Here is a 25,399-nt window from a genome sequence, read left to right as displayed (position 1 = left end):
ATTGCCGTAGAAAAACAAGATCTATATTTTTTCCATTTTTGGTTCGATCTTTTTTTGTTCAATTTCATTTTCTTTTGTTTTCACAACACAGCAAAATAATAGATCTAAATTGGAAAATAGGAAAGCGATTTCGTTTATATATTTTGGTGAATGGACGGCATTCGAATAGAGACAACAAAGCTTCTATGCCGAATGAAATTTACAACATCGATCTACCACCTCCAGCACTTTGCGGAGTATGCCTGAAAGGAATTAAGCGGAATCAAAGTAGTCGAATTCGTTTTCGAGTCTCGAAATCGAATTCCATCCTACTATTCGGCGTCGCTCTTTTCCGCTTTTTATTTTCGGGGAATTCGAATGGCCGTGAGAAGGGGAAAATCGATCGCGTTTGTTACGATTCGACTTTTTTCGGTTACCTATGTATATACCCATAGTCGATACACTTCCGTTGCTTCCTATTCTCATAGAGAGTTAGAGTACCGGCGTGAAGTCGTATTCGGCTCGAGGATTGGTAGCCGAAAAAAGGGGCAAGGTTTTATATCGAGAAAAAGGGGATTTCGGATTTGCTGGACCGTGTCCACCCATTGCATCGTTTACGTCCAATACAAACAAACGAGCTAGATAGAAGGACATACTGAGGGAAAGAGAGAGAGAGAGAGAGAGAAAGAGAGAGAGAGAGAGAAAACTAAAGGGCTGAGAAACGGGAGCACCGACCGGGATTTTAACGTCGAGCACACTCGTTTCGAGTCGATAGGTCCACTTCGGCTGCTTGGGAACCAGTCGACATGGTCCAGCAACTTCTCTTCCTCCTCGATTCTACCCTTTTCCTCTAACAGCTAAACCATCATTTTTGAATCCATAAAGAGGACGATCTACCGTCCCTACCGATTCATAAATATCGGTTCAAATCGAGAGAACCTGGATAAACGTTCGCTTGGATATGCAAACTTTACTTTACAGTAAATCCCACAAGATGACTGCGTACGATGTTCATCATAAAAAGGAAAGAGGCGTCGAAGGGATTCTCTCTTGACCTTCCATGTGTTTCTCTCGGCATACTTTTTCTCTCTCATGAGAGATACACTACAATTTCAAGCTACGGTCCTAGCTCGTCTTTTTAGCTATGTATCACCCTTGTTTCCCTTTCTACCTTTTCTCTTTCTTTCTTTCTCTCTTTGCGATTCTAGGGCTCTGGTATTATTAAAATCATTATTTCCGTCCGTCTCTCAGTATTCATACTGAAATAAATAAACTGTACGCGGCAGGGGAAAACGTAAGAGAGAGAGAGAGAGAGCTGTATTACTTTCAAGGGACGCGGGAAATGGGCTTGCGTATATACCAGGAGACCTTGCAAATGTACAGAAACGAATAGGCGGAAATATTACGAGCAAAAAGTAAGAGGGAAAGAAAAGGGAAATGCATAAGAAGAAAATGGAAGAAGGAAGAAGAAAAAAAGTGACAGAAAAGGCGTTGCTGAGTTCACTTTGTATGCAGAGAAAAATGCCGGAAGATCGAGAGACCAAGGAAGTTGGATCATATCTATGTACATTAGTATTATTATATTTAGTCTTGATTTTTTTTTACGACTAAAGTTAACAACTGGACATTTAATGTGAAAATTTGTGGTTAAAAGTATCGGAGGGTTCAAGTAATTCGAAAGATTCATACAATGTTATTCTCGGTATTGGAAAACAGGATTGCGTTAGAATGCGATCATTGATTTATCGCTTTTGAAATAGAACATGTCAAATTAAAAGAGCGTGAAAGAACAAAGTTAGATAACAGCTAACATCGTATTAGAATATTATTTGAGTTTGTAGACGTCACAATCGTTTGATAGTAATCGTATGTAAAGAAAATAACAACTATTACAGAATCTACACCGAGGTAAGTGCGTCTTATTTTCATGCTCGTGAACTCGTGGCGAAGATAACGAATGATAGAAGTCGAAATAGCGCCACACCTTCACGAAAACGAAATACGCGTACTCAATCCTAAACCCTACCGGCTGGTTGGCTGGTTGGTTGGTTGGTTGGTTGGCTGGCTGGCTGGCTGGCTGGCTGGCAGGCTGACTGGCTGGCTGGTTGGTTCCTGTAGCGAGCCTTACACATACGTGTTTGCGTTGCGAAAGCGCCATTCCAAGCGGAACTAACGGTAACGAACGGTTACGAACGTAAGGGACCGGTTCGCAGAGTAAACGACATTTCACTCGAGTAACGTCATGCTCACACCAGCAAGCCAGCAGCTGAGTAAGAGGAAATAGAGAGAAAGAGATAGCAATAGGTTGGATGGACGAGTGAATCGGTAAGAAGCGTAAGTATGGATCAGTGACTCTCAAACTTTAGACGCTAATGTTCATGTAAATAAAAGAAAAAGTCTAATGACTAAGATATCTCAAAGAATTCAAAGTTTAAAGTTTCGAGTCTGCACGATCAATAGTAGATGTTTCCCCTCCTATTTCTATTTCTGTCTCAGATATACTAAAGATCCTAATAAAAGGATTAGAAGGGGAACACGTTCATGGTCGAAATAAAAGTGTATCGTGAAAGTTCCTGAATGACGAACGATTCCAGAGTGCAATGGCGTGCGACATCTCTAAATTTCTGGCAGGCTCAGAGCACTGAGTGCGTTTCGCTAGTTTATAGCGTGCTCGTGGTTTAACGGATTCCGGGCGTTGGGTAGTAGCTCTCTTGCAATACACCATCATCCACTCGCTGGCAGGCAAGCGTTGTTGCTTCGAGAGGGCAGTCGGTTCTTCGCATTGCACTACCTCTCAGAGACCAATGGCGGTGCCTGCCTGCATCTGCATCGAGCCAGAGAGCTCGGATAGTAAATTACACGTTGACTAGAACTGACAACCGCAATGCGTGCCATACGCGGCCGTCGTGTACGGATCTCTTCTCGTTCTCCCTCTCTCTATCAATCCCTCTCTCTCTCTCACTCACTCATTTCCTGTACCAGACGGCGTGTGTTTATGCGTGCGCAATCCTCCTACACTTTCGACCGAAATAGACCGCAGAGTGAATTATAGATCAAGTATCTCATTAAAGACGTAAGGAACGAAACTCTCGTTTACGAGTATTCAGTGGCGGATTTAGTACTCGAGAGACCCCAGGTGCAATTCAATCAGTAAGGGCCCCCTATAAATAACTAACTCCTAATATTAAATGAGAATTTTATTCTAATTATTAAATAAAAATCTGTTAAAAATTCAATTATTCCATAAAATGTATAATCTATTGTACAATACGGATGCAGCGTGTACCCTACGATTGAAAATTTGATCGTTTATATGTATTATACTTTTCAATTTTAGATGATAAGATTAACATGTAAATTTGAAAGCACTTGAATGCACAATGAAACACTGCAAGGTCTCAACCTAGTAACGTATCGTAGCACCAATAAAAAGAGAAATGTGCGCAAGCGCACGTGCGCGCCTTCGCGCCGTCTTTTCTTTCCGGAAGAAGACGGCGGCGTATTACAAAATCCCACCACTGGGCTCTACTAGCATAGACCTCGTCGACATTGACTAGGCTGCTCGCCTTCGTACACGTGGGTATCAGTGCCAAACACCGGTAGTTATGTATATTAGGAGCAGTAAAACTGATGCAAATTTATTTCGAAATTCTGCGCCGCTCTCGTAAAATCGTTTTAAAACTACCCTCGTAAAACGATTTGAGACCTTCTCTCTCCGTTCTTCTTCTTCTTCTTCTTCTCTTCTCGCTTACTTCGACGTTACTTTTCTGTCTTTTTCTTTCTTCTTTGCTCCCACGGGAAGTACCGCTTCGAGGCTTCAAGCCGGAAAGGCGTATCACGTCTTAAATAAATCGTTCACTTTCCGCCTTTAAAGCAACGACCTTTTCTATCGACGTCGTAGAAATACGTATAGTAGTAATAGTAATAGTAGATACGATAGTTTTTTCTTATATCTTCGATATTCATTTTTATTTATTTTATTTTTAGTTCTTTACACGATCAGAAGAATAGAAGAAAAATTAATTAAAATTTGTAAACTTAAGGTATACTTATAACTTAAGTAAGGGATATACTTGAAACAATCGATCGTAGAAAGACAACTTGTTCCGGAAGCAAATGAGGAACTTTGCCGTTCGTTTGAGATCGTGTAAGAACGAGAGAGAGAGAATTCGTGGTCGCTGAAGAGGAAGGAAAATTTAAGGGTAGTCGTATATTATCGAGATGAAGGGATTGTCTGAGGTTAACTGCTAGACCTTTGTAAGAGAGAGAAAGCCCGCACGTGCTAGAATAAAAGAGAGAGAGCAAGAGAATGAGGAAGGTGGAACGAAGAAAGGTTGAGGTTGCGCTATGAATATGCCGCCATTAGTCACACGCCGAATCGGGCCATAGAAAGAGAAATAGGTGACATGAGTTTCGCGAAATTGCGCGCCCTATTGGTATCCCCAGGGTTGCTAGTCCACGGGAGTAACGCGAACAATTCTTTGTGAATGCACATTTGTCCCACCTCCCAAACGATGAAATCTTTTGCCATTAAGCGGACCACTGTCTAGTATATATACCTCCACCCTTCGATTCTGTTCAGTTAATGGAATGGGAAATGGTGGTAGAAGGGAATAGGAAGAAGTCCTACCTTAAAGCTTGGTAAAATTTGCACAAATTGGTGGCAAGAAGGATACTAGGATATTTCTGTAGTCCAAAAACTTGAACAATATTACCAAAGCGTCCCTTCAACCGCTATCCAAATTCTCTGTCCTGTCAGAAAGCTTGCTCGTTCGAAACATTAACTCTCTAAGCGACGACCCTGTCACCAACAGACTCTATCGTTATATCTCAAAAGGCAGCAATGAAACGGTTAACTAAATTACTATATGTAACCTGTCACTCGCAGGATTCCTTCTCATTTCTCTCTCTCTCTCTCTCTCTCTCTCTCTCCCTTTCTCTTTCTCTTGGATACAAGCTACCTCTGTCAATGAGTTCTATCCCACTCCCATGAATAGTCAGATGTTCTTCCGCTTTGGATATGATATTCAACGTTTGGAAAATGCTTGAAAGCACTTTGCACGCGATATTCTTGTAAACGAATAGAGAACAGATTTAGACTATAATGAAGGAGAGAGAAAGAAATAGAGAATCGCGTCCGTGACTGGCTACATTCGTGTACTCTATGGTTGATGTAACAACCATAAACGTGGCTCGTTAGTGTCAATAGTTATAACCGCAGAATTGCTATCTGTGGAAATGCTCAATTTTAAAATCAACCGGTGCGAAAACAATTGGACGTTATTTCCGGATTAATTTAATGAACTTAAGATTATGCTCAACGTTTTATTTCAAGTTAATTTGATACTACAGTAAAAAGAATTTATTTGTATGACATCATATTTGACGCCAAAATGTCGTATCGGGTGCACTGTGTCTCAAGGGAAAAGGTTCGCATCTCGTTCCACGGATGATATCGTCTACCTTGGCTCTGATTAAACGAAAGTTTATTTCCGTTGGCTTCAACGTCTTGTTAATCGTTTTTTGAAGCCTGTTGGTATTGAACCAAAGTTCCTCTTCGCCGTGGTTGTTCGTTATCACTTTAATACCACTGACGTATTGTAAGATTTCCTCGTCTTGACAAATGATAACGACGTTCTCCGGGGCGAATGGTTTCTCAATGTCCCAACAAGCGATCGCGGTTAATTGGACGAGCTGAAAAAATATGACACCTCGCCGGGAGGTTGCCTGTACACCGGCTTGGCTCGCTCGTTTATAATTCGAACGAAATATAACTGGATCACGGAATTCGCTCTCCTTTAATGAAACCGTGTCCATGAATTTCTGGTAATAACTAGCGAGCGAGTTGAAATATAGATATCTGAAAGTATTACGAGTTTTTTATTAGCAACAAGAAAAAAGGAAAGGAAACGTTCGATGAAAACATTCAGGCTCTCAATTTCGACATAAATGAATATCGTGCGTTGGCGATCGAGTAAAGGGCAAAGTAATATTGTCCATAAATATATTTTGTAACTACCGAAAACCGGTTCTCTTATCATGTCAGTTCTAATGATATTGCGAAATAAGATGAAGTTAAAGAACGGATCAACACGAAAAGAGCAGCCTTGAGGGTCAGTGTTCCGTAACGAATGTTTAATAGCGCACCTGTGATTGTAAAATCCGATTGGCGAGAGTGACATGCCAAGGGTTCCGTCGGTCAGATCGAACGATTCCCCAGCAATCGTAATTTTCATGGCTTCTTCGTCGGGACCAAAAGCATTTCCAGCAGTATTCGAAAGTCGCCAGGAGTGATTTTTATAGAGGTCATAAATTAAAATGCCGTTCTGATCAACATCGGCAACATAGAGGTAAGCGTCGATACACGTTAAACCAACATCCACGATTGGTGTAACTAAAGCTGACTTCCCATTCAGAACCTGATCATCTGGCACTATATATTTGTGGATCAATTTATCTGTATTTAAATCAAATATCAGGATCTTCGTAGGACAGACTGCATCTTTTCCTATCCTTCCAACATCCACAACCCATAATCGATCGCATTCGTCTATCTGAACATTTTATACTGTAGATTATAATAATGTTACAAAACATACATTTTGTAATTATTTTTAAACAATAATGTGAATAAAAAGTTGAGATAAATGTAATCTACACATCTATAGATAATAATCTTAGAAAAGAAAAAAAAGTATAGACAATAAATAATTTTCTCTTATAATATTTAGCTCAACTTTTTTGATTCAACATTTACAGACATTATATATTGGTAGATATTTACCGCCAATCTATAGACGGATATAAGACTGTCACAACCGGAAGATACCGTGTGCCATTCCCAGCTAGGATAAGGAATCAGCAATGGACCACCTGGCCCATTAACGTTGCTCACCACAGAAAGAACAATCGGAGTACCGTCTAACCATTGCGGGCTTGTGACAAAAACTCGTCCACGTTTATCAATATCAACGTCTTGAGTAAATGGATTGCCAAGAGTAAAATTTCTTCCTGTCAAACTAACTGCTGGATGAGTCCAATCCAGATACTTCCATTGATAAGCAACCTCCAAATTAAAACTTCTGATAGGACCGAACAACCCGAGGAAAAATAAAATTAAACTTAATGAGACTTCCATTGCTTTTTCACTTTGTTTTAACAAAAAAGGAAAAAAAAAGAATTTTAATTGCTTGTTTCTATTTCAAATGATAATGGAAAACAAACTTTATAAAAATCTTGACCTCGACTGCGTGTGCGATCGGAACAACACTACATCGCACAGTGGTAAGTAAATATTCTCAGCAGTAGATCATTTCTCCAGTAATGGTAACAGCATTGAGCCCCACTACCGCTACCACCACCACCACCACAACCTGTTCAGACGTCATCCTCACTTTAATTACCACGTATATTTATAATTAGATTATACAAACGATGAGTCATTTTAATGGGATCGTATTGTTTAAAGACCATTATTCATAAACGAGGAAATAACTTTGCACGCATGCAAATATAAAATTAAAAAAAAAAACATTGGCGTAAAGTATTTTAATCGTAGAATTTCGAAGAAAAATGTAACAGATACGAGAGCATTTATACAGTTTTTTTTTGTGTAGAGTCAAATTTAAGAGTACATTTATTTAATTTCAAAATTACGGTTCATATATTCGATAAGAAAGATTCATGCGAATGTACAATAATTTCTAATGAAATTAAAATAAGTCAAAAGTAAAAGGTGCGAGGTTAAGAAAAAAGATAAACGTGGTAGAGATAAAATAAGCAGAGAGAGTATCAGTGATAACCTTTGACTGAAGGCTATCACGTAAATTAGCAAGGATGCTCCCGTAAGATTACTTTCCTTTGATCATAGCCTGCTGTCAAAGCAATGGCTTTTGGACGTGCCAAGGAAAGTAGGTTACATTACGAACGCAAGTGTTCACGTTGGTATTTTTTCTTTTTATTTTTTCTGCATTTTTTATCTTTTCTTCCTTTTCTTTTTTGTACATGCATATTCTCCGAATGATAATAAACCTTTGACGTTATCTTTCGCACAGATACGGCAGAATGTTAAAGTCGGTGATTTCCTTTATCCGAATTAGCCATCAAAAGCAAAGCTGCATTTTTGGCGTTCCTAATCTTCGGTAGATTTTCATATTTTACAAGTTGCAATAATTAATCATAGGAAAACAATGATACGTTTAGGCTGTATCGTACTAACAAAAGAATGCAACTTAGTATTTAAAAACTAATAAGTAGTTTCTCGGTTTAAACGAAACTCTTTTTTAAACAACAGCTGTTATAACGCGATCACGCAATGTGGCTATAAGCGTGTTTGTGTATACAAGTGTGTGGGACGAGTAGTACCACTCCGCTTTTCATCGCTACAAGCAGAGTCGAATTTTTTTGTCGGCCCGGTCTCGAGGTTTGAATTGCATTACGCGCTTTTGCCTGTTATCCAAGAGAGAAACAGAGAGAGCGAAAGAGAAGCAAAACTACATTTGCCGAAGAGAAGTGGAAACCATAAATCACTTGGCCAGTCACGTTTAAGCCAAACTAGAAGACAAATGGCTGGCTAATTTCAATTTTAATGCGTGGATCTGAAAGGTATTGCGTTAGTCCGGATTGGATGCTTTTGGCTATCATTTTAAGGGATGCTTCTCTCTCTGAATGTTTCTTTTTCTGTGAGCTTGAATCAGACATTACTTCGAAATAACAAGGGAAATACTTTAACTGGAAGAATGTAACAATCGAAGTTTGAATTCGTTAAACTCGATAATCGATCTCTCTTGCGGAACATCATATCTTCCGAACGGCCGAACACGTGCAATCCACTCGGACTTCCTCCTTGGAAATGAATTAATGAGGAAATAGAAAGTACCCGCTGTGGTCATTACGCTTACTAAGATTTAATGCTCGAAGAAAAATATCCGGGTCAATTAGGCCAACGATAATAACCAGTCGAGATGACAAGAGGGAGACCGTAGAGTAAAATAAAATAACGAGCGTTTTAAAAGAACTTGATTATTATCTGAACGTGTAACGAGAGTCAAGAACTGAGGGGGCAACACAATGGAATGTGACTTTTGTAATAAAGTTTACTTTTAACGAACAATATTTGTTCCCCTTCCACGTTTTCAAAAACTTAAGTATGTTAAAAAGATTGAAATAAAAAGAAACTAACTAATCCAATCTACTGTGTTTGTTGTTCCTAGCGGTTAATATTTTCTATAGTTTATAGTTGGTTATCTGATATCGACGAAAGACAAGAGAGACTTCCAAGATGTCTCACTCTTCGATGGAAATAGTTTTTCTTCGCTACTTCGCTCTTTCTCTTCTTCTTTTTCTTTTTCTTCTTAAACTGAGTTTAGTAAACCATCCTACAAGCTAAAGTTCTGAACGTACGGGTGGCATCGAAGGAGCGTAAAGTCGGAGAGACGCCGTAAAAGTTGGCTAGAGTCAATTTTGCAGTTGAAATTGGTAATACGATTTGTACCGAAATGTATATATATATATATATATATAGACAGTCGAAGAAAAGAGAAGAGCAAAACCGAGTAAAAAAGAGAAAGGTGGAAAAGATGCGAAGCATGGTTCAGAAGCAAACCTTGCAACTTTAGGTTTCGTTCACTCCTTTCTTTTACTCTCCTATCCCAACGGATGACATTCACTGGACCAATCCATTCGGAGTTTGGTGTCACGGACACGTCTACCTTACGAAACGTGACAACCTTGCGGGAAGACGTTGTACGTGGCTATCGTACAAACGAGAGGAAGAACAGAAAAGCACGTTCTCATGAAGAATGCGAATAATTAATTAATTATTATGATAAAAAGCAACTGTGAGATGGAAATAGAGAAAGAAAGAGAAGGAGAGATAAAAAGAGAAAGAAAATTTAGTTGAGTTAGGAGCTCTCACGCACGATAAATTCTACAGCGAGATAAATAAAGCGTCACGGACGGCGTAAAGCGGAGCACAATTTTACTCTCACATTACCGTCGTCGGTAACGTAAAAGTATGCTACTTTGAATTTCTATTCAGTAACGAAGATACACAAGGTGTCGCGAAAGCCGCTATTATCACGCTTGGATAACAGACTTAACGTTTCTAGGAGAGTAAAAGAAAAAGAGAACAAAATCTTATACATTTATGAAAATATGCGAATACGTGTACGAACACATTTCAAACGTTTATTTCTGTAATTCTTTTTTACTTTTGCGCTCTCTCTCTCTCTCTCTCCTAAAAACGATATTTCGAATGAACCCTTGAAGTAAGCATTTCTTAAAAAAGTTTTTAAACGCGTTTTACCATAGCGACGACACCGAACATCCCCAGTTTCACTAAGCAAATGGCAAACTATTATAAAGAACGAGTAGTACAATCTGCAAAAATGCAATAATAACCGGCATACAAAGTGAAAAACGATGGCGAACTTCTTTCAACCCCTTGACCTCGAGCCCCTCCCCACATTTTTCTTTTCATCTTTTTTCTTTCTCCTTTGGTCATCCCTTTTTTCACCCACCGCTAGCAGCACCGGTGGAGCGAGGATCGCCAGTGTAATACTCCAAATGAAAACTTACGCTAATTAAACCGTTAATAGCTGGCCGCGTATGTTCGTAACGACCTGTGGTGGTTACTTAATTCCGAGAAAATGAAACGTACGGACTCTACGTTCATGTAAACACATCGCTTGCCTTTACATTTCTTCGTATTCTATATTAGTTCGTTGCATCGTGCGCACAACTGCTCGCTCGTTGTCGTCAGTAGTACAACCAAAGTCCTACTTTTCGGTAAATTTTTAACTATACTTTCTTTTCCACTCATCTAGGATCTGTGTTTCGTTAAATCTCACGAGAGTTTCAGACCACGGGCTGCCGCAATATTTTCCTACTTTTTTTTGTCTTTTACTTTTCCTTCTTTTTCTCACCGTTTCGACGTTCGACTTAACAGAACTATAATAAAAAAAGAAGAAACAAAAAATGAAGAAAGTGGAAGCAACGTTTGTTCGTACGTAACACCGTTATATGTGATATCAAATTCTCTTTATGGTTCTTAACGGTTGGATCATTACAGTAGAACGCATTTATAAAATAATCAGGAAAAAGAAAGTTATGGGGTAGTAAGTTAATAATAGGAACAAGAATGATTTTACCTCTACATTTGTATTCTTTCTCTACTTTCTTTTTATTTTTTGTTACTTTTCAAAGTTATTTTAACAATTCGACAAAGCCGTGGAATAAAATTGTGCAGATAAACGCGGCACTCGTCCTCCTTGTCCTCCTCCTCGTCTTCCTCTTCCTCCTCCTCCGTAAGATGGACTTGAAACATTCGAAGCACTGTCGCGAAGAGAATAATTAAGCCGCATTTCAAAGGAGTTCCAATGTCGCTTCTCTCTTCTCGAGCTTGAAGCAATCTTCTTCGATCGATTCTCTTCCTTTAATAGAGAAACCTTCTTGCGACGTGAGAGAAATAGAGAAAGAGAAAGAGAGAGAGAGAGAAATTAGAGAAAGAGAAAGAGAAAGAGAAAGAGAGAGAGAGAGATCGATCGAATATCCCGATGCCTATCCGTGCCAATGTACGGGGAAATTGAACTTGCGAAAGGAGCGGCTACGAATTTGAATAACGCAATTCACCGAGTTAAGTTTCGAAAGAGGCATTAGAATGCAACAGCTGGCACTGTTTCTACCTCCGAAGCGCTATTGTTCCTTCATGAAAATCCTCTTTATCGACAATGTGTCTTCTTCCTCAAGAGAAAACAAATGGTTAATGAAAATAATATAAATACCGATATAATAAATAGAAATGATATTGTTAAATAGAAAAAGCAAAGTTAGAAGATTAGAAAGATTCGACGTAGAAGGAAGACAGTCGTCGTCTTTTTTATCTACTCCTTTTCATCGTGCAACCCCTTCTTTTTTACCCTTCAGCTTGTAGTCCCTCGAACGGCACTAATACGGAACTTTAATTATCGAGAGTGCCAGAGCAGCCAGCTCACAGGCCACGACTTTACTTTTTCTGGGATAACGAAAATCTTACGACAGAGAGTTTACTCTCCGCAATTTTTCTTATTCCATACGACGACGACGACGACGACGACGACGACGACGACGAGGCGACAACGGGATGTCTGACGTAGGAACATCGTTAGCTCATGTTATTCAAGTAGGATTATTTTGGCGTCACCTGAATCTCCTAATATTTTCTTGTCATAAAATAACGCTATATTTTTTCTCCTTGGTATGTGTGAATGGAATCTATAAGAACATATCTAAAATCCATTCCTATATATATTTTTTTTGTTGAAACTCTCGGTACAAGCCGGCACCCATCTAAAACGCAGAGTCGCCTTCCTAGTCTTGGAAGAAGAGCGACGTCTTGCTAACAAGAACCTGAAAAGATCTCCCGAGTAAGATCGAGGGTGATTTATCACCGTATCCCATGACCCTACGTGCACTTTTCCTATCCTTTTTTCTGCGTGCTACTTCTTTTCTTCAACTCTCTCCTCCTCTCTCACCTTCAACGTCATTCCTTTCTGGTCAACGTAAAATCTACGCGAACAGAAGAACGGGACCAATCACCAATCGAGCCGTAAGATCGAATCAACCTTTTCTTCGAATAAAAGTACTTCGATACGAGGAACAAATCTCCCGTCTCGGCAATATAAGTTTGAAAAGAAACCAGACTGAAGATTTTACGTAATTCGATATTTCTTTTTTTCCCTTTTATTTTGAAGATTATTCTTTTTAATCCTCTGTTCGAAATGAATTTGACATTTGATTAGAAAACGAGTCGATTGGTTACATTTACAGAATAATAAAGGATGGAAAATAAAAGGTGAAGTTCGTAGAGATGCACGCACATTGTCCCCGGACAAAACGGATTCGTTTCAATCGTTCTTAATCGAGTAAATTCCGCATATAGCCATTTGTTCTGATCCAGTCTGTGTGGGCTATTCCACGTGTGACCCACTGGAGAACACAATGGTCGGTACTTTTTTCCCTCGGTTCGTTGTCAGGGAGCACTGCCTGTGTAAATACGATACGGCACTCGCTTTTCGTGCTTTCAAGCACAGTTAAAAAAAAAAGGAGAAGGAGAAAGAGAATGAGACCGACCGGGTTGAAAACAGCGGAAAGAGTAGAAGATATAGATGAAAATGGTGAAAGAGAGCAACGGAGGTCAGTTCGGTCGTGAAATCGAAATTGCCTGACTCGGTTTTCAATTTACAGTTTGTAGAGGGGATGGTATTTGCCTTGACTGAACCTACTACGCGGAAGACTCGCTTAAAAATAATATTTTCTTTTTACCGTGTCGAGTCTTTTTTAAACGATACTTTTGTCTCCTGTCAGACATAAATAAAGAAAATAAAAAAGTAGGAATGATCAGAGATGTTCTTTGAAATCCATGGTATTAAAGCTCGACGATTTCTTATCCCAGACAGCTTATTAATACGATTATCGATTTAAAATTTGTTCTCTACTCTGAACGATCGATAAACTCCAGCCACATCCGTAACTTGACTTATAGAAGGAGGACTAGAATTGGCAGGGCGGAGAAAAACGGACTGGCTTGATTGCTAGGCCGATCGCAGTCGGTGATTTGAGGCAATCTACCGGGTTCTTGTTACTCCTGACGACGAGTAATAACTGTAATGGGAGACAGTCTTCGAGGGTTACCGTCGTTCTTCTTCTTCTTTCGTACCTCTTTTTCTTCGATCTCATTGTCGAATTCGGTTACCGAGTTTGCCCGCTTAAATCGTTCCGCCGGAATACGTGACGCGTGGAAATAGCAAGAAAAAGGAAAAAAAAAAACTCGATTTAGGATAGTAAGATCGATCGGAATACTCGCGCTAAACGTTAAACTTTTACTTTTATTCTTCGAAGTACCCCAACTGTTCTAAACCAATGGAAATGAATCGACACTTTCGCGATTGGTTTTACATAATTCTATGTCATTTTTAACGTGAACAAATATTTTATTTTATTTTATTTATGAGCATTTCCATGAAAAATAATTCGATTGAACCTGTGAAATTTGAAGTCTAGCGTAAAGTTATGTCGAAAAGAAACGAGACCTTTTTGCATTATTTTCATAACGGCGACAAGGCCATCGAGAATACGACGACTATTTGTATCGTTAAAGAGATTCGTCGAGACGCTCCCAGAGATTTTCCTTATCTTAAAAGCGGAAATGGACGAAGACGCTGTATCCTGACTGTTCTAACTTTTTTCCGGGCTTCGTTGATATTCCTTTCCGTTTGTTTTCACTGCCGATAATAGCTGAAGGATTTATGTGGGAGTACCTCGATCTACGCCTAGTTTTTCACTCACGTTTTTCCTTCCGTTTAATTTATTTTCCTTTTCCTATCTCTTTTTATTCTACCATTTAGCACACAAGCGAGAGAAATATATTATTAGACGTAAAGTGATTTCTTAAATCTATTATCGAAGATATGCACTCTTACTCACATAAACACACACACACACATAGAGAGAGAGAGAGAGAGAGAGAGAAAGAAAAAGATGTAACATTCAGATTAAAAACTTCAAACTAGATGAAAATTTAAAAATCTCGCTTGAAATACACTAGTGACAATTCAAACAATGGCACAGAAAGTCAGACAGCCGACTTAATTACATTTCCAGGAGAATGTTAAATATCTGAAGCTTGTGTACATTGTAGCTGGAGGTCGGTAGAAAAATTAGCGAAAGTTTTGTTTGACATTCGCGTATGCAAACATACATTTCCACTTGCAGTAGTAGGAAGGGGTAGTATGAGGAGAAAGTGAAAGAGAGAGAGAGAAAGACAGAGGGAAAAAGAGCTCTCCGTGTTGTTAGAGTTAGCTTTTGTCCTTTAGAAGCTTTTGTCCGACATTCTTTTCCTCGGCTCTTATATATATATATCGCCTTTTCCAATTCGACCTCTCTATCCATCCATCTTTTCCTCTTTCTCTCTCGTTTTTGGTATGAACCATTTTTCGCGTTACACTTCATTTACTCTCTCTCTCTCTCTCTCTCTCTCTCTCTTTCTTTCTTACTGTTAAATCATATACGATGTCCCATTGGAATGAGACAAAATAATATCGAATTTATAGCGTATGTAATATTACCTAATTCTCGATGCAAAAAATAAAAAAGTTTGTACCGATCGATCGTATACCATGACTTTAAATCGTTAAGAATATTAATTACTATTAAATCGTTGGAAGAGAAAAAAAGGGTAAGAAGGAAAAGAAAAGGTCGTGGTGGTAAATTTAATGAGCTCACCATATTCATGGATTTTCGCGTTGGTAGGACTTTATTGCAGGAAAAGGGAGAGGGTTGAAAAGAGAAAGAGAGAAGACGATGCTGTACGACGGGCTTCTACCTTTAAACAGAGCGATCAATCTTAGCTTAATGAACTCTTAATTATTTTGAGGACACAGTAGAGCGGGAAGGCAAACTGCCCGTATAATGGAAGTGCAAAATGTTCGCAACCAGGCACTACTATATGTGAGCGTGAAAACCAGAGGAGAAGGAAGAAAAGCTGCGGTCCGGAGGTGCTATTAGATAAATATAGGGAGAGAAGAACATCGTTGGGAAAACAAGGAAAATGAAAATAAAGGACACCGCACTACGATTCTCTCATTCTTAAGCACCCAACCCAACAACCAGAGAAACTTTCGCTAAGAAGAGAATTTAAAATATTTCTTTGAATTACCCATTGTGAAACGATTTAAATTAAATTTAAGAAAAAAGGAAACAATATTTTTGACATACAGATGAAAATGAATGTGAAAATAATGAAAAAATACAAATTGTTGCAAATAATTCTAACGCTTACACACCGACAAAGAGAGAGAGAGAGAGAGAGAGAGAGAGACTTTTCTCTATTTCTTGCGATATGATAAATTCGTAGAAAAAAAAAAAATGAAAAAAATATATTCGTAAGCTCGAGAGTCGCAAGCAGCTTATAATATACACCGCGAAAATTACGTTGCCGCGCTCGTAGGCGTAACTTTGAAAATTACGCGAGTAGGGTATAAAAAGTTTTGGTTGTGATCTAACTACTACGAAGTCAGTCCACGATGTGGTCCTTATTCACCACCCTCCTGGGAGTTGGCTGCAACGTGGTTATTACACGGAGACGAAGCCGGGACTAGGCTTGCCGAACGAACGTGCCGAGAAGGCTTGACAAAAAGTCCCTTTTTAATACGCCCAAAATTCAAGAGAGTCTCATTTAATGTACATGTAAGGTACGTCAGGTAAGACCAACCACCTGAATAACTTTTAAGATCTTAGTAATAGGAAAAAATGTTGTTTGAACTAAAATCTTCTCGAGGGACGAAAAAATATTTTTTTTTTCTTCTCACCAAGTTTTCACAGTTACATTTTCACAGTTCACATTTTCCTCCTTTTTTTTTTTACTAAATGCAACTATGCATTTTTCAAGCCCCTAAAATTGCAACCCTTTCATGAGCATATCTACAATGAATACACCGACGTATGTTTATTAGGATGTAAACGTTAGATTTTCAATGAATCGAAAAAAAAACTGAGAAAATGCAAAGGAAAAAGTTTGTATGGGTTAAAAAAGAACCTGGAAAGATCCTAAAAAATGAAAGAAAAGCATACGACGATGAGAAAAAAAAAATAGTCTATCGTCTTCGTTTGGCTGTCGCTCTGACCCAAATTTCACCGCAAAAGTTTCCGCATCGTTGACGTACTACCGGAAAATGTTCAGCTCGTCTCACAGTTAGACGGCCCTTCTTCCTCTCATCCTACCATCCATCTTTCTCTCTTTTTTTTTCCTTTCTCTCTCGTAGTCGAACCGTCCTTATTTCAATCCGCATTTCTATGCTGATTTAGATCCCGATAAGAGAAAATACGCATCATCAAAACTTTGATTCCTGAATTTGATCTAGAAAAATATAGGGTTAATGCATTTTACTGTCAGACACAACAAAATTCTGTCATCGTTCTGGGAAATTGACAATGCCACCGGGGTAATTCAAATTGCCGGAAATACAATGAATGCGCTTTTATAGTACCGACTCTCTCTTTAATTAAAATCCCCCTCCGAGGACTCGAAAGAGTATAACACGATAGGAGAGAGAAAAAAATATTACGACCGATCGTTAATTTAATGTCACCAATATAATTTTGAGATGCACGGCTTGAAAACCATCGGACGAGGTACCTAAATGAATCCAAATAATCCAAAGTGGTCGTTTCGGAGAGAATCGAAGGACGACGTATCATCGACGATGTGTCTATTACTGGCACATTTTGCGACATCGTTCGTTCCACCCTAGTTCTTCGAGATTTTCAAAGATAAAAAAGGGATTATTCTTTTCGATTTTAATTCTAAAAATAAAAATGATATATTAACTATTTTTATAACAAGACTGAAGAGTATGAAATGGCTTTTAAAACAACGAAATGAAAATAATTTCATTATTATCAATCCCAAAACTTGATATTTTTATAACGGGGAGTAAAGAAAACATGAAGAAAAATATTAAATTTGTGGAAGCCCACTTACGTGGCACGAGACCACTGAGCTTCAACCTCTATTGCCATCCCCTAAATTCGCCCCTCCCCCATAGCTGACTATTTTTCTTTTTTCTTTTTTTCCCAAACGTAAAATATTTTTAGTTCCAAGCAGACAAGAGAACTCGTAGATTGTATCTCGGTGTTATCTTGTAAAACGCGTACGCATGCATGGATATGTGCCCTGAAAAAAGGGACAAATAAAAGGGAAAAAAATAGCCACTGTCTGTTCTGGCAAGGCATACTACTCGATATGCGACTGCGTACTCTTCATCGAATAATATGTTACGTCAGCCATCGAACGTTCGTCAGAAAGTCGGCCTCGTTGGCTGACGGATACCGGGACTGGTCTGCCAGCCCGATAACGAAATTATCTTAATCCAGAGCGATCGATTGACAGTTAGTCGATTGCTCGGCATTGCTAGATGGTTGCGAGGGCTGACGGCAACACGATGTCCAATGTGTGGGGCACACGGACTCCAATTTGTGAATGCTCTCAATGCTTACCGAAGAACCCCGTTGACGACGCTAAATCTTTTCTATCCTTTTCTATCCTTTTCTATCTTTTTTTACTTTTTCCCTACGATAACGTCGAACTGTCTTTTCTTTTTTCTTTTTTTTCATTCTCCATTTACGAACCGACAGAATTATCATTTTTTCATGGGATAATATTATTAGATCATTCAAACTTTTCTGGATTGGTGTTTATCGGTTTGGTTAACATATTTTATGAAGATAATAATAATGAGTACAAAGTATTATAATTAATGTATCACTAATAACAGAGAGAGAGAGAGAGAGAGAGAGGGAGAGAGAGTGAGAAAGCCTTTTTAGTATTACCGTCCAATAACGAATGGAAATTGTATTTCCCATTGAATTATACTTTTTTTATTTCTCAAAGCTGATTAGGTTCTATAACGAACGTTCTGCATGATCACGTAATTGTAGATTGGATTGAATGCATTTGTTTCACACGAATGGATTACTTTCCCCACACGTCGGGTATAGTAGAAACGATACAGAATGATACGGAACGAACAATTAGCTTCTAATTAACTTTATTAAATTTCTCCCAAACGATAATGAATTTATCGGACGCGTGCGTTTACGTAAATCTATTGCGCTAGCAAGTTTCCAAGTAGTTGTTACGTGAGCGTCGATTCGATTTGATATATCGCGAGTAAAGAATTTTCAAGCTATCCGGTTGATGTTTAGAAGACGCAAGAGTATGAGAACGTAATCGAAATGTGGTCTATTAATCACTAACCTTGTCCTCGTTTAATCGTGAGAAATGTAGTTCTTAGAAGAACATCTTTGGAACAGGTTTGTTTCATAACTATCTAACAATCAAACAAACCGGAATCATGAATCTCGACTTATTAGAAACGTTACATAAGTTACACGTAAATATAATGTTGAAGCCCTGACCCCATAATCTAAGTTGTTGTAAGTGAAATAATTATTTAATAGGTGTTTCAAATCAAGAAATTAGATAGCTATATGATTATCCGATAAAAGAAAGGAAATAAATATTAGGATCGTCGTTATTGGAGGAACCATTGAAGACCTCGCAATAAAACTAAAATAGAAATGTCAGACTTGGTGGAGAATAGGACGAAAAGAAGGTAGGAAAGTTTCCTTGACAAACGTGACACACCGAAGTGGAAGCACGTAGCAAGCAAGCAACGGAAAATGGTTGGCGCATAGCTTCAACCGAGGATCCGCCGGCACTTGCAGATCTCCAAGCAATGGACGTGCTTCGCTACAGGGATTTATTAAAGTAATCTGCTTAACTCTGGTGACACCGAGCCGGCCCCTGGACCGTTCTTCTCCTTTCCTGCCATTCTACGTTTCTCCGAGAGAAAGAAAGAAATCCTACCTTACTTTATATTTCCACTTCTTTTTTCTTATTTTCATTTCTCGGTACGGTAGACCTTATTTCCTTTTCCTTTTCCTTTTCCTTCCCAACATTATTACCAATGAAATTTAGAGACATGTTAGCAAACGAATTTACTTTTACCTCACGATATTTATCAGAAATAAAGAAATAATAGAAAACAGAAAGAATATATTATAATTTATATGAAATAACCGAGGAGATTACTATGTTGACAGAAGTCTCACTGATTCGACTATACTACGAATTTCATTGGAAAAGAAAGCTTTCCTTGTGTGACCGATCTCCTCGATAAAGATCGATCACTATTCGATGGGAGTGCATCTGTCGTAATGTTCTGGAAAGCTTTCGGAATGAGGCCGTGCATAAAAGACTGTACCCAGTGTCTACCGTGTGCCGGTGACGTGAAAGATTCGCGATTGAGGTAGAAGGCATCGATCATCGCTTTCAGGACATTGCTTTGATCGGAAAGTACATTTGCGGCTGTTTTCGTGCCGACATGAATATTTCCTACCCCTTCCACCCTTCTCGTTTCCTCACTCCTATTCCTTTCTCTCTCTCTCTCTCTCTCTCTCTCTCTCTCTCTCTCTCTCTCTCTCTCTCTCTCAAAATGTACACTTTCTTTTTTCCTCGAGTGACGAGATAATCCACTTCGTTTGACATCGTTATAGCAATCGATTAATTCTAATGACGACACTTTATTTAAAGTCTATGCAAACAGAAGCGAAGAAGAACGGTTGATGGTAGTAGTGGTAGTGGTCATGGGAAATCCGATGAATGAACATCGGCATGCACGATGAAAATCCCCGGTAATTTGAACGTCGACGAAACGTAGGTAGGCAGCGTGTTGGAGGAAGGGCACACGGTAGCTTTATTGCGAATTTATGCAATGTTTAGCCGCATGACCAATTAGAGACGGGGCAACCATTGCGGCGCTCGTAAGGCGCGCCACGGCCGCGCTATGCCCCTGGAAAAATTATGCTTATGCATAACCACGGTGGCGGCTTTATGGTAATATCGTGGTCCGTGCTGAAATCTTCTATGCGCATACATAGGCGCGCCATGTTTCGAATCTCTCTCTCTCTCTCTCTCTCTCTCTCTCACTCACTCTCTTTTAAACCCCCTCCAGAAATCCGTGCACCATTCGAATACATTACCGAAGCATCTCTTTATTTTGTGGGCTCCGCTATCGCGTGTATTCTTGCTCTCTCTCTCTCTCTCTATCTCTCTCTTTCCCGATAAAAGTTTGTGTAGGTGTCCATTCGATCGTGAAACTCTACTGTACATAGGGTATAGGTAGACACACCACCTGTGCGTTTACTCTTCCACCGACTCTATCTCTCCTTCTATAGATGCGTCGTTGAATAATAAGTTTATAAATTCCATAGAGAAAAAGAGAGAGAGAGAGAGAGAGAGAATTTCCATATTCAAAGTAAACGTACCGTATAGCTATTACTTGAACGTTATTCCTGTTATTATCACGTCGGAAATATAAGCATTAGAAAATGAACAAGTACGCACGTGCGTCGCCTACTTGATGCATACATATTTTCACCCAACTGTAAGATATTTTCTAAATCGTTTACAACATTCTTGGTACTTGGGAATAAAGAGTGACTCCTTGCTAGCTTTTGCAATAGTTGAGAAAGGTATAGTTGATATGTAAACCTGAAATATGGATGAGATTGATAAACGCATCTATGTGTTTATAGCACTCAAAGGATTATCCACAGATTTGATCCGATCTCTTATATAATCCTGAAAGGATTCGATTACAATAAAATAATAGTCGTAGTATTTTCTTGGTAGAATCGAAGGACGAGTAAGTTTAAGAGACCGACACATTTCGACGCAGTGACGTACACGAGTGGTACGAAGAGTTTGCTCGAGGGTCGAGAAACAACGAACTGTCTAACCGCTCTTAGAAAAAGCTAAAGAATATGGCCGTAATTACAGTAAAACAGAAGAGCGCAGTTTCTGCGAGAGCACAGCAATCCCGCACTGCGTCAACCGATTCCACTTTCCAAACGCAGACATTAATCATTCTGCAAAATAAATGTTTCGGGTTTTCCTGCCTTTTTTCTTATTCTTTTTCTTTTACTCATTCTCGATTTATCCCTTTTTATAGTAAACCCAAGCTATGTTTAAAAATAATCTCACATCGAGGCAGGAAGGAATGAAAAGTGGAAAAAACGAGGATAAAAAAGAAAAAAGAAAAAAAAATATAAGGAAAAAAGAGAAAGAGAAAAGGGAAGATGAAGTTCTCGATGATGAATTAATCGAGAGTTCCATGGGGTTTATGCGCAGGATGTTTTGTGGGTTGTCACAGTTGTTGTTTTTCCTTTTCCCTTTCTCTCTCTCTCTCTCTCTCTCTCTCTCTCTCTCTCTCTCTCTCTTTTTTAGAAGATGGATTAACGCTTTCGACTTCGCGAACCGGAAAATATTGAAACGAAACGGGCGAGCATCAGCAAGCAAGGCACCGAGGACCCCTATTTTTCTTTTGATTTTCAACCTTTCGAGCTTCGAGACCGAAAAAAGGAAAGAGAGAGAAATGCTTGAAAAGCTCATCGAGATAGAAAAAGAAAGAAAAATGTTACGAATTTAATAACCGTTTCCTTGAACTTCAAATCCATGAAGAAGAAGAAGAAGAAGAAGAAGAAGAAGAAGAAGAAGAAGAAAGGTAGCGTAAAAGTACATTTAAACTTGTCCTACCTTTAACAAGGAATTTAATTAAAAGAAACTTCTAATTCTTGTCAGAGCACCTTGCTTGCCCTCGTTCGACTTTACCCTTCAAACTAAAATCGTATCTCTTCTCGCGTCTTACTCTTTATTAAACCGATTCTATCCCTTGTTCAACGTCGATCCACGTAGAACGCGGCTTTTTTTTAATATTTCGCCGAAACTAAGATTTCATCCAGGAGAAAGAAAAATCTGATCGTTTGGAACTTCCCAAAAGAAAAGTGGGCGAGGGTGGAAGTGGTGAACGACGGTGGGCACTTGGGAAGAAAATAATATTTCGTGGAGAAAACTTGTTTCTCCTTCCACTTTCTTACTGCTACTAGAAAAATATGAAGAGACGAAGAGAGAGAAAAAAATAAAATAGAAGAAAAAAGAAAAGAATAAAAATAGAATGACCAGAAGGGTTGAAATCGGCCGACGACGGGTGGACAAACGATATAAGATTCCACGCGGAAAGATGTTGTAATAAAAGGAACGGCTGACGCGTTGAGAAGAAAAAGAAAGGGCTGGATGAAAAAGAGAAAAAGAGAAAAAAAAGAATAAAAAGAAAAAAAGATAAGAGAAAAAGAGAGAAAAGGGTAGTTGGTAGCCACTTGACGAGCTCGCTTTTCCTTTACCTCTGAGACGCTTCTCTTTCATCGTTCAAACGTTACACCCTTCGCGTACACCCTCCTCTTCCACTTTCGTCCACCTGACCCTCATCTAGCTATCTTTCTTCACCCTTCCTTAACCGCCATCACGTTAAATGTGTTTTCTATGACGGTCTACGGTAGCCCTTCTGACCGATAGTCACCGTTTAGGTGAAACTCGTAATATCGTGCAAAGGGGGTTGGGCACCAGGGACGTCTTCTTCATATAATTGACACTCGACTTTCTCAAATGTTTATTCTCTCGTTTTCCAATCGCGTATTTTTAAACGACCAACGAAAAGACACAAGAAATTGGATTAAGATCGATCGAAATCACTACTTTATAAAAGTTTAATAGCATCGAGCATTGCTACAGGGGTAGGCAAGTAAATTTCCCGTATTTCTCTTCGATTCGCAAAAAGGATTCGTAAACAAAGACAGAAAGAGAGAGAGAGAGAAAAAAGGTTATTCCCCATCGATCGTATTATCGTGCTCAACGAATAAAAGGATTCGATTATTCGAAAGGAAATAATCTCTCCAATTAATCACCGCGGAAAAGCTTTTTATTTTCGATATAAATGATTAAAAGCTCCAACCCCGGTTGGGAGCTTGAGTTGTTCGTATTTGACGAAAGAAAATAAGACCTCTTTATTTTTCTCATTCTTTTTTTTCCCCCTACTTTCGAGATCCTTAGTTTACCGCGAAGCTTTATTTCGTAAGACCCCTCTCGATGATAATCTTGAAGAAGGTGAGAGCTGATCGAGTCTCCTATCCCTCTCTCTCTCTCTCTCTCTCTCTCTCTCTCTCTTCTTTAGCGAGGAATTAAACAATGCCACCCTTCTCTCAACTTCAGCCACGCGAATCTTCTGGCTTTTTTCCTTCGAATTCACATTTTAATAATGTGCGAGAAGCAAAACGTCACCGTCGACGTATACGAATTACGCGGTCGGCAGAATGCATCATTACGGCGTACAATGCAATGTCCATCAAGTCCACTCACCCCACTGTCGGAATATTCCTCAACACCCCTTTGCACGACCATCTAGAGGTGCCGTGAGAAAGGGTAACCAAAGGGAGAGAGAGAGAAGTAGAAAAGAGTGTAGAAAGAGGACAGGAAGAAGGAAAACGAAGAAAGAGAGATAGAAATTCTGGTTGTAGGGTTTGGAGAGACCATGAAAGAGAAAGGTGGAGTGGGAATAGGGGAAATAAGGGAAAAGAAGGGAAAGAGAAAGAACATCGTATTACTAGGAAGGTTGCGTTGCGCTGGTGCGCAGAACTCGACCGTAGTCGATCTTGCGGAACATTTTAATGACAGCAGCTTACCACGCGCATTTAACGCATCCGCAATCGCTCGTCTTGGTTAGCGGAGCATACGCGCGTGTTCATCGAAACAACTCTCCTCCTCTCTCAACGAACGAACATCGCACGGCATCCCTTACTACCTCGAGGACAACCCTTTCCTTCTTCTAATTTTACCCTCTTCCTCATCATTTTCAAACATTTACGCTCGACCTCGCTTTACTATTTATAATTCATACTTATACTCTCTCACTCTCAGTTTCTTTTTCTCTTCTTCTTTTACTTCTTATTCTGCTTTTTCTTTCTCTAAGAAAAATACTTTTTTTATTGTAAATTATTATGACACAGTTCATATTCGTCGTATTATTTTAAATGCATTTATTGTCTCGTTGATAGCTAAAAACAAGGATTAGAAAAGAATATTATTCATATTCCTGTAAGGTACTTAAAGAGCACATAATATTAGGAAAAATGTAACGATGAGTTTCAATTTTTCTATTAAAGAAGAAATAAAAGTTCATATTTTTCGTATTTTACGATACTTAAAGTTCTTTCTTTTTCTTTATTTGTTCGTGACTAAACGACCCGAACGAATGGAGAACTTTTAAAGAAGACAAAGTTAAAAATACGGAAGGAAAAGGAAAGGATGTGTTATCGGACTGAATTTTCGCACAATGTTTCTCAGAAGCGGTTGCATATGGGCGAAAGGGAGAAAGAGAAAAGAAACGAAGGAAGAAAAGTATACGTGTATATGTGTGTGTGCGAGAAAGAGAGAGAGAGGAATATTTGCAGAGGTAAGAGCTTCCGCGGGAGTCGAACAAAGTGGTCCTAATGGCGCAAAAACAAACTCTATCTCGCAAAAGTTGCGCCGCAGTCGACGCAGCACCGGCACCAACCCCAGCACCAACCAACCCCAGTAGTACCAGTACCACCCGGCCGACTACAGGAAAGAACTAGAAGAGGAAAGTCGACGTTAGGGGAGGTAGAAAGAAAAAAAAAGAAAGAAAGAAAGGAATAGTAAGAAGAGTAAAAGGAAAAGGGAGTCGGTCACCACCACTGCCGACGACGACGACGACGACGACGCGAGGACGACGACGACGGCGACAGGCATTTGTCACTGTGCCCCCCATGCGAGCAACGCCTTCCGTTTATGTAAACGTACAGCCACGCTGATGTTTACCTCTTTGCAAACCTAATTTTAGTTCCCTCCGGAACGAGAGACAGTGTGGAACTTCTTCGGTACCCTCTTCCACTTCTTCTTCGTCTTCGTCTTCTTCCATTTCCTCTTTTCCATGAGAAGAAGAACTTTCGGTTTTCTTTCTTTCTTTCC

The 25,399-nt window shown here is 39.2% G+C and overlaps 2 protein-coding genes across 3 annotated transcripts in view; both read right to left on the bottom strand.

The window, feature by feature from the left end:
- LOC149033410 (uncharacterized) overlaps positions 1-25,399 on the bottom strand; it is a 199,318-nt gene that overhangs the window by 33,362 nt on the left and 140,557 nt on the right. The window lies entirely within an intron of this gene.
- On the bottom strand, positions 5,291-7,275 carry LOC107067581 (royal jelly protein-like protein). Its single transcript, XM_015323211.2, has 3 exons — positions 6,764-7,275; positions 6,127-6,533; positions 5,291-5,839 (listed from the first exon to the last, which is right to left on the bottom strand). The coding sequence occupies exons 1-3, from the start codon at positions 7,115-7,117 to the stop codon at positions 5,356-5,358; spliced, it is 1,245 nt and encodes a 414-aa protein (XP_015178697.1). The 5' UTR covers positions 7,118-7,275; the 3' UTR covers positions 5,291-5,355.

Source organism: Polistes dominula, unplaced genomic scaffold (genome assembly GCF_049000335.1).
Source record: "Polistes dominula isolate Pdom_NZ unplaced genomic scaffold, Pdom_raw_medaka contig_27, whole genome shotgun sequence".
NCBI lineage: Eukaryota > Metazoa > Arthropoda > Insecta > Hymenoptera > Vespidae > Polistes > Polistes dominula.
Note: the sequence above shows the minus strand (reverse complement) of the source record. Positions and strands in the feature narration are given on the sequence as shown.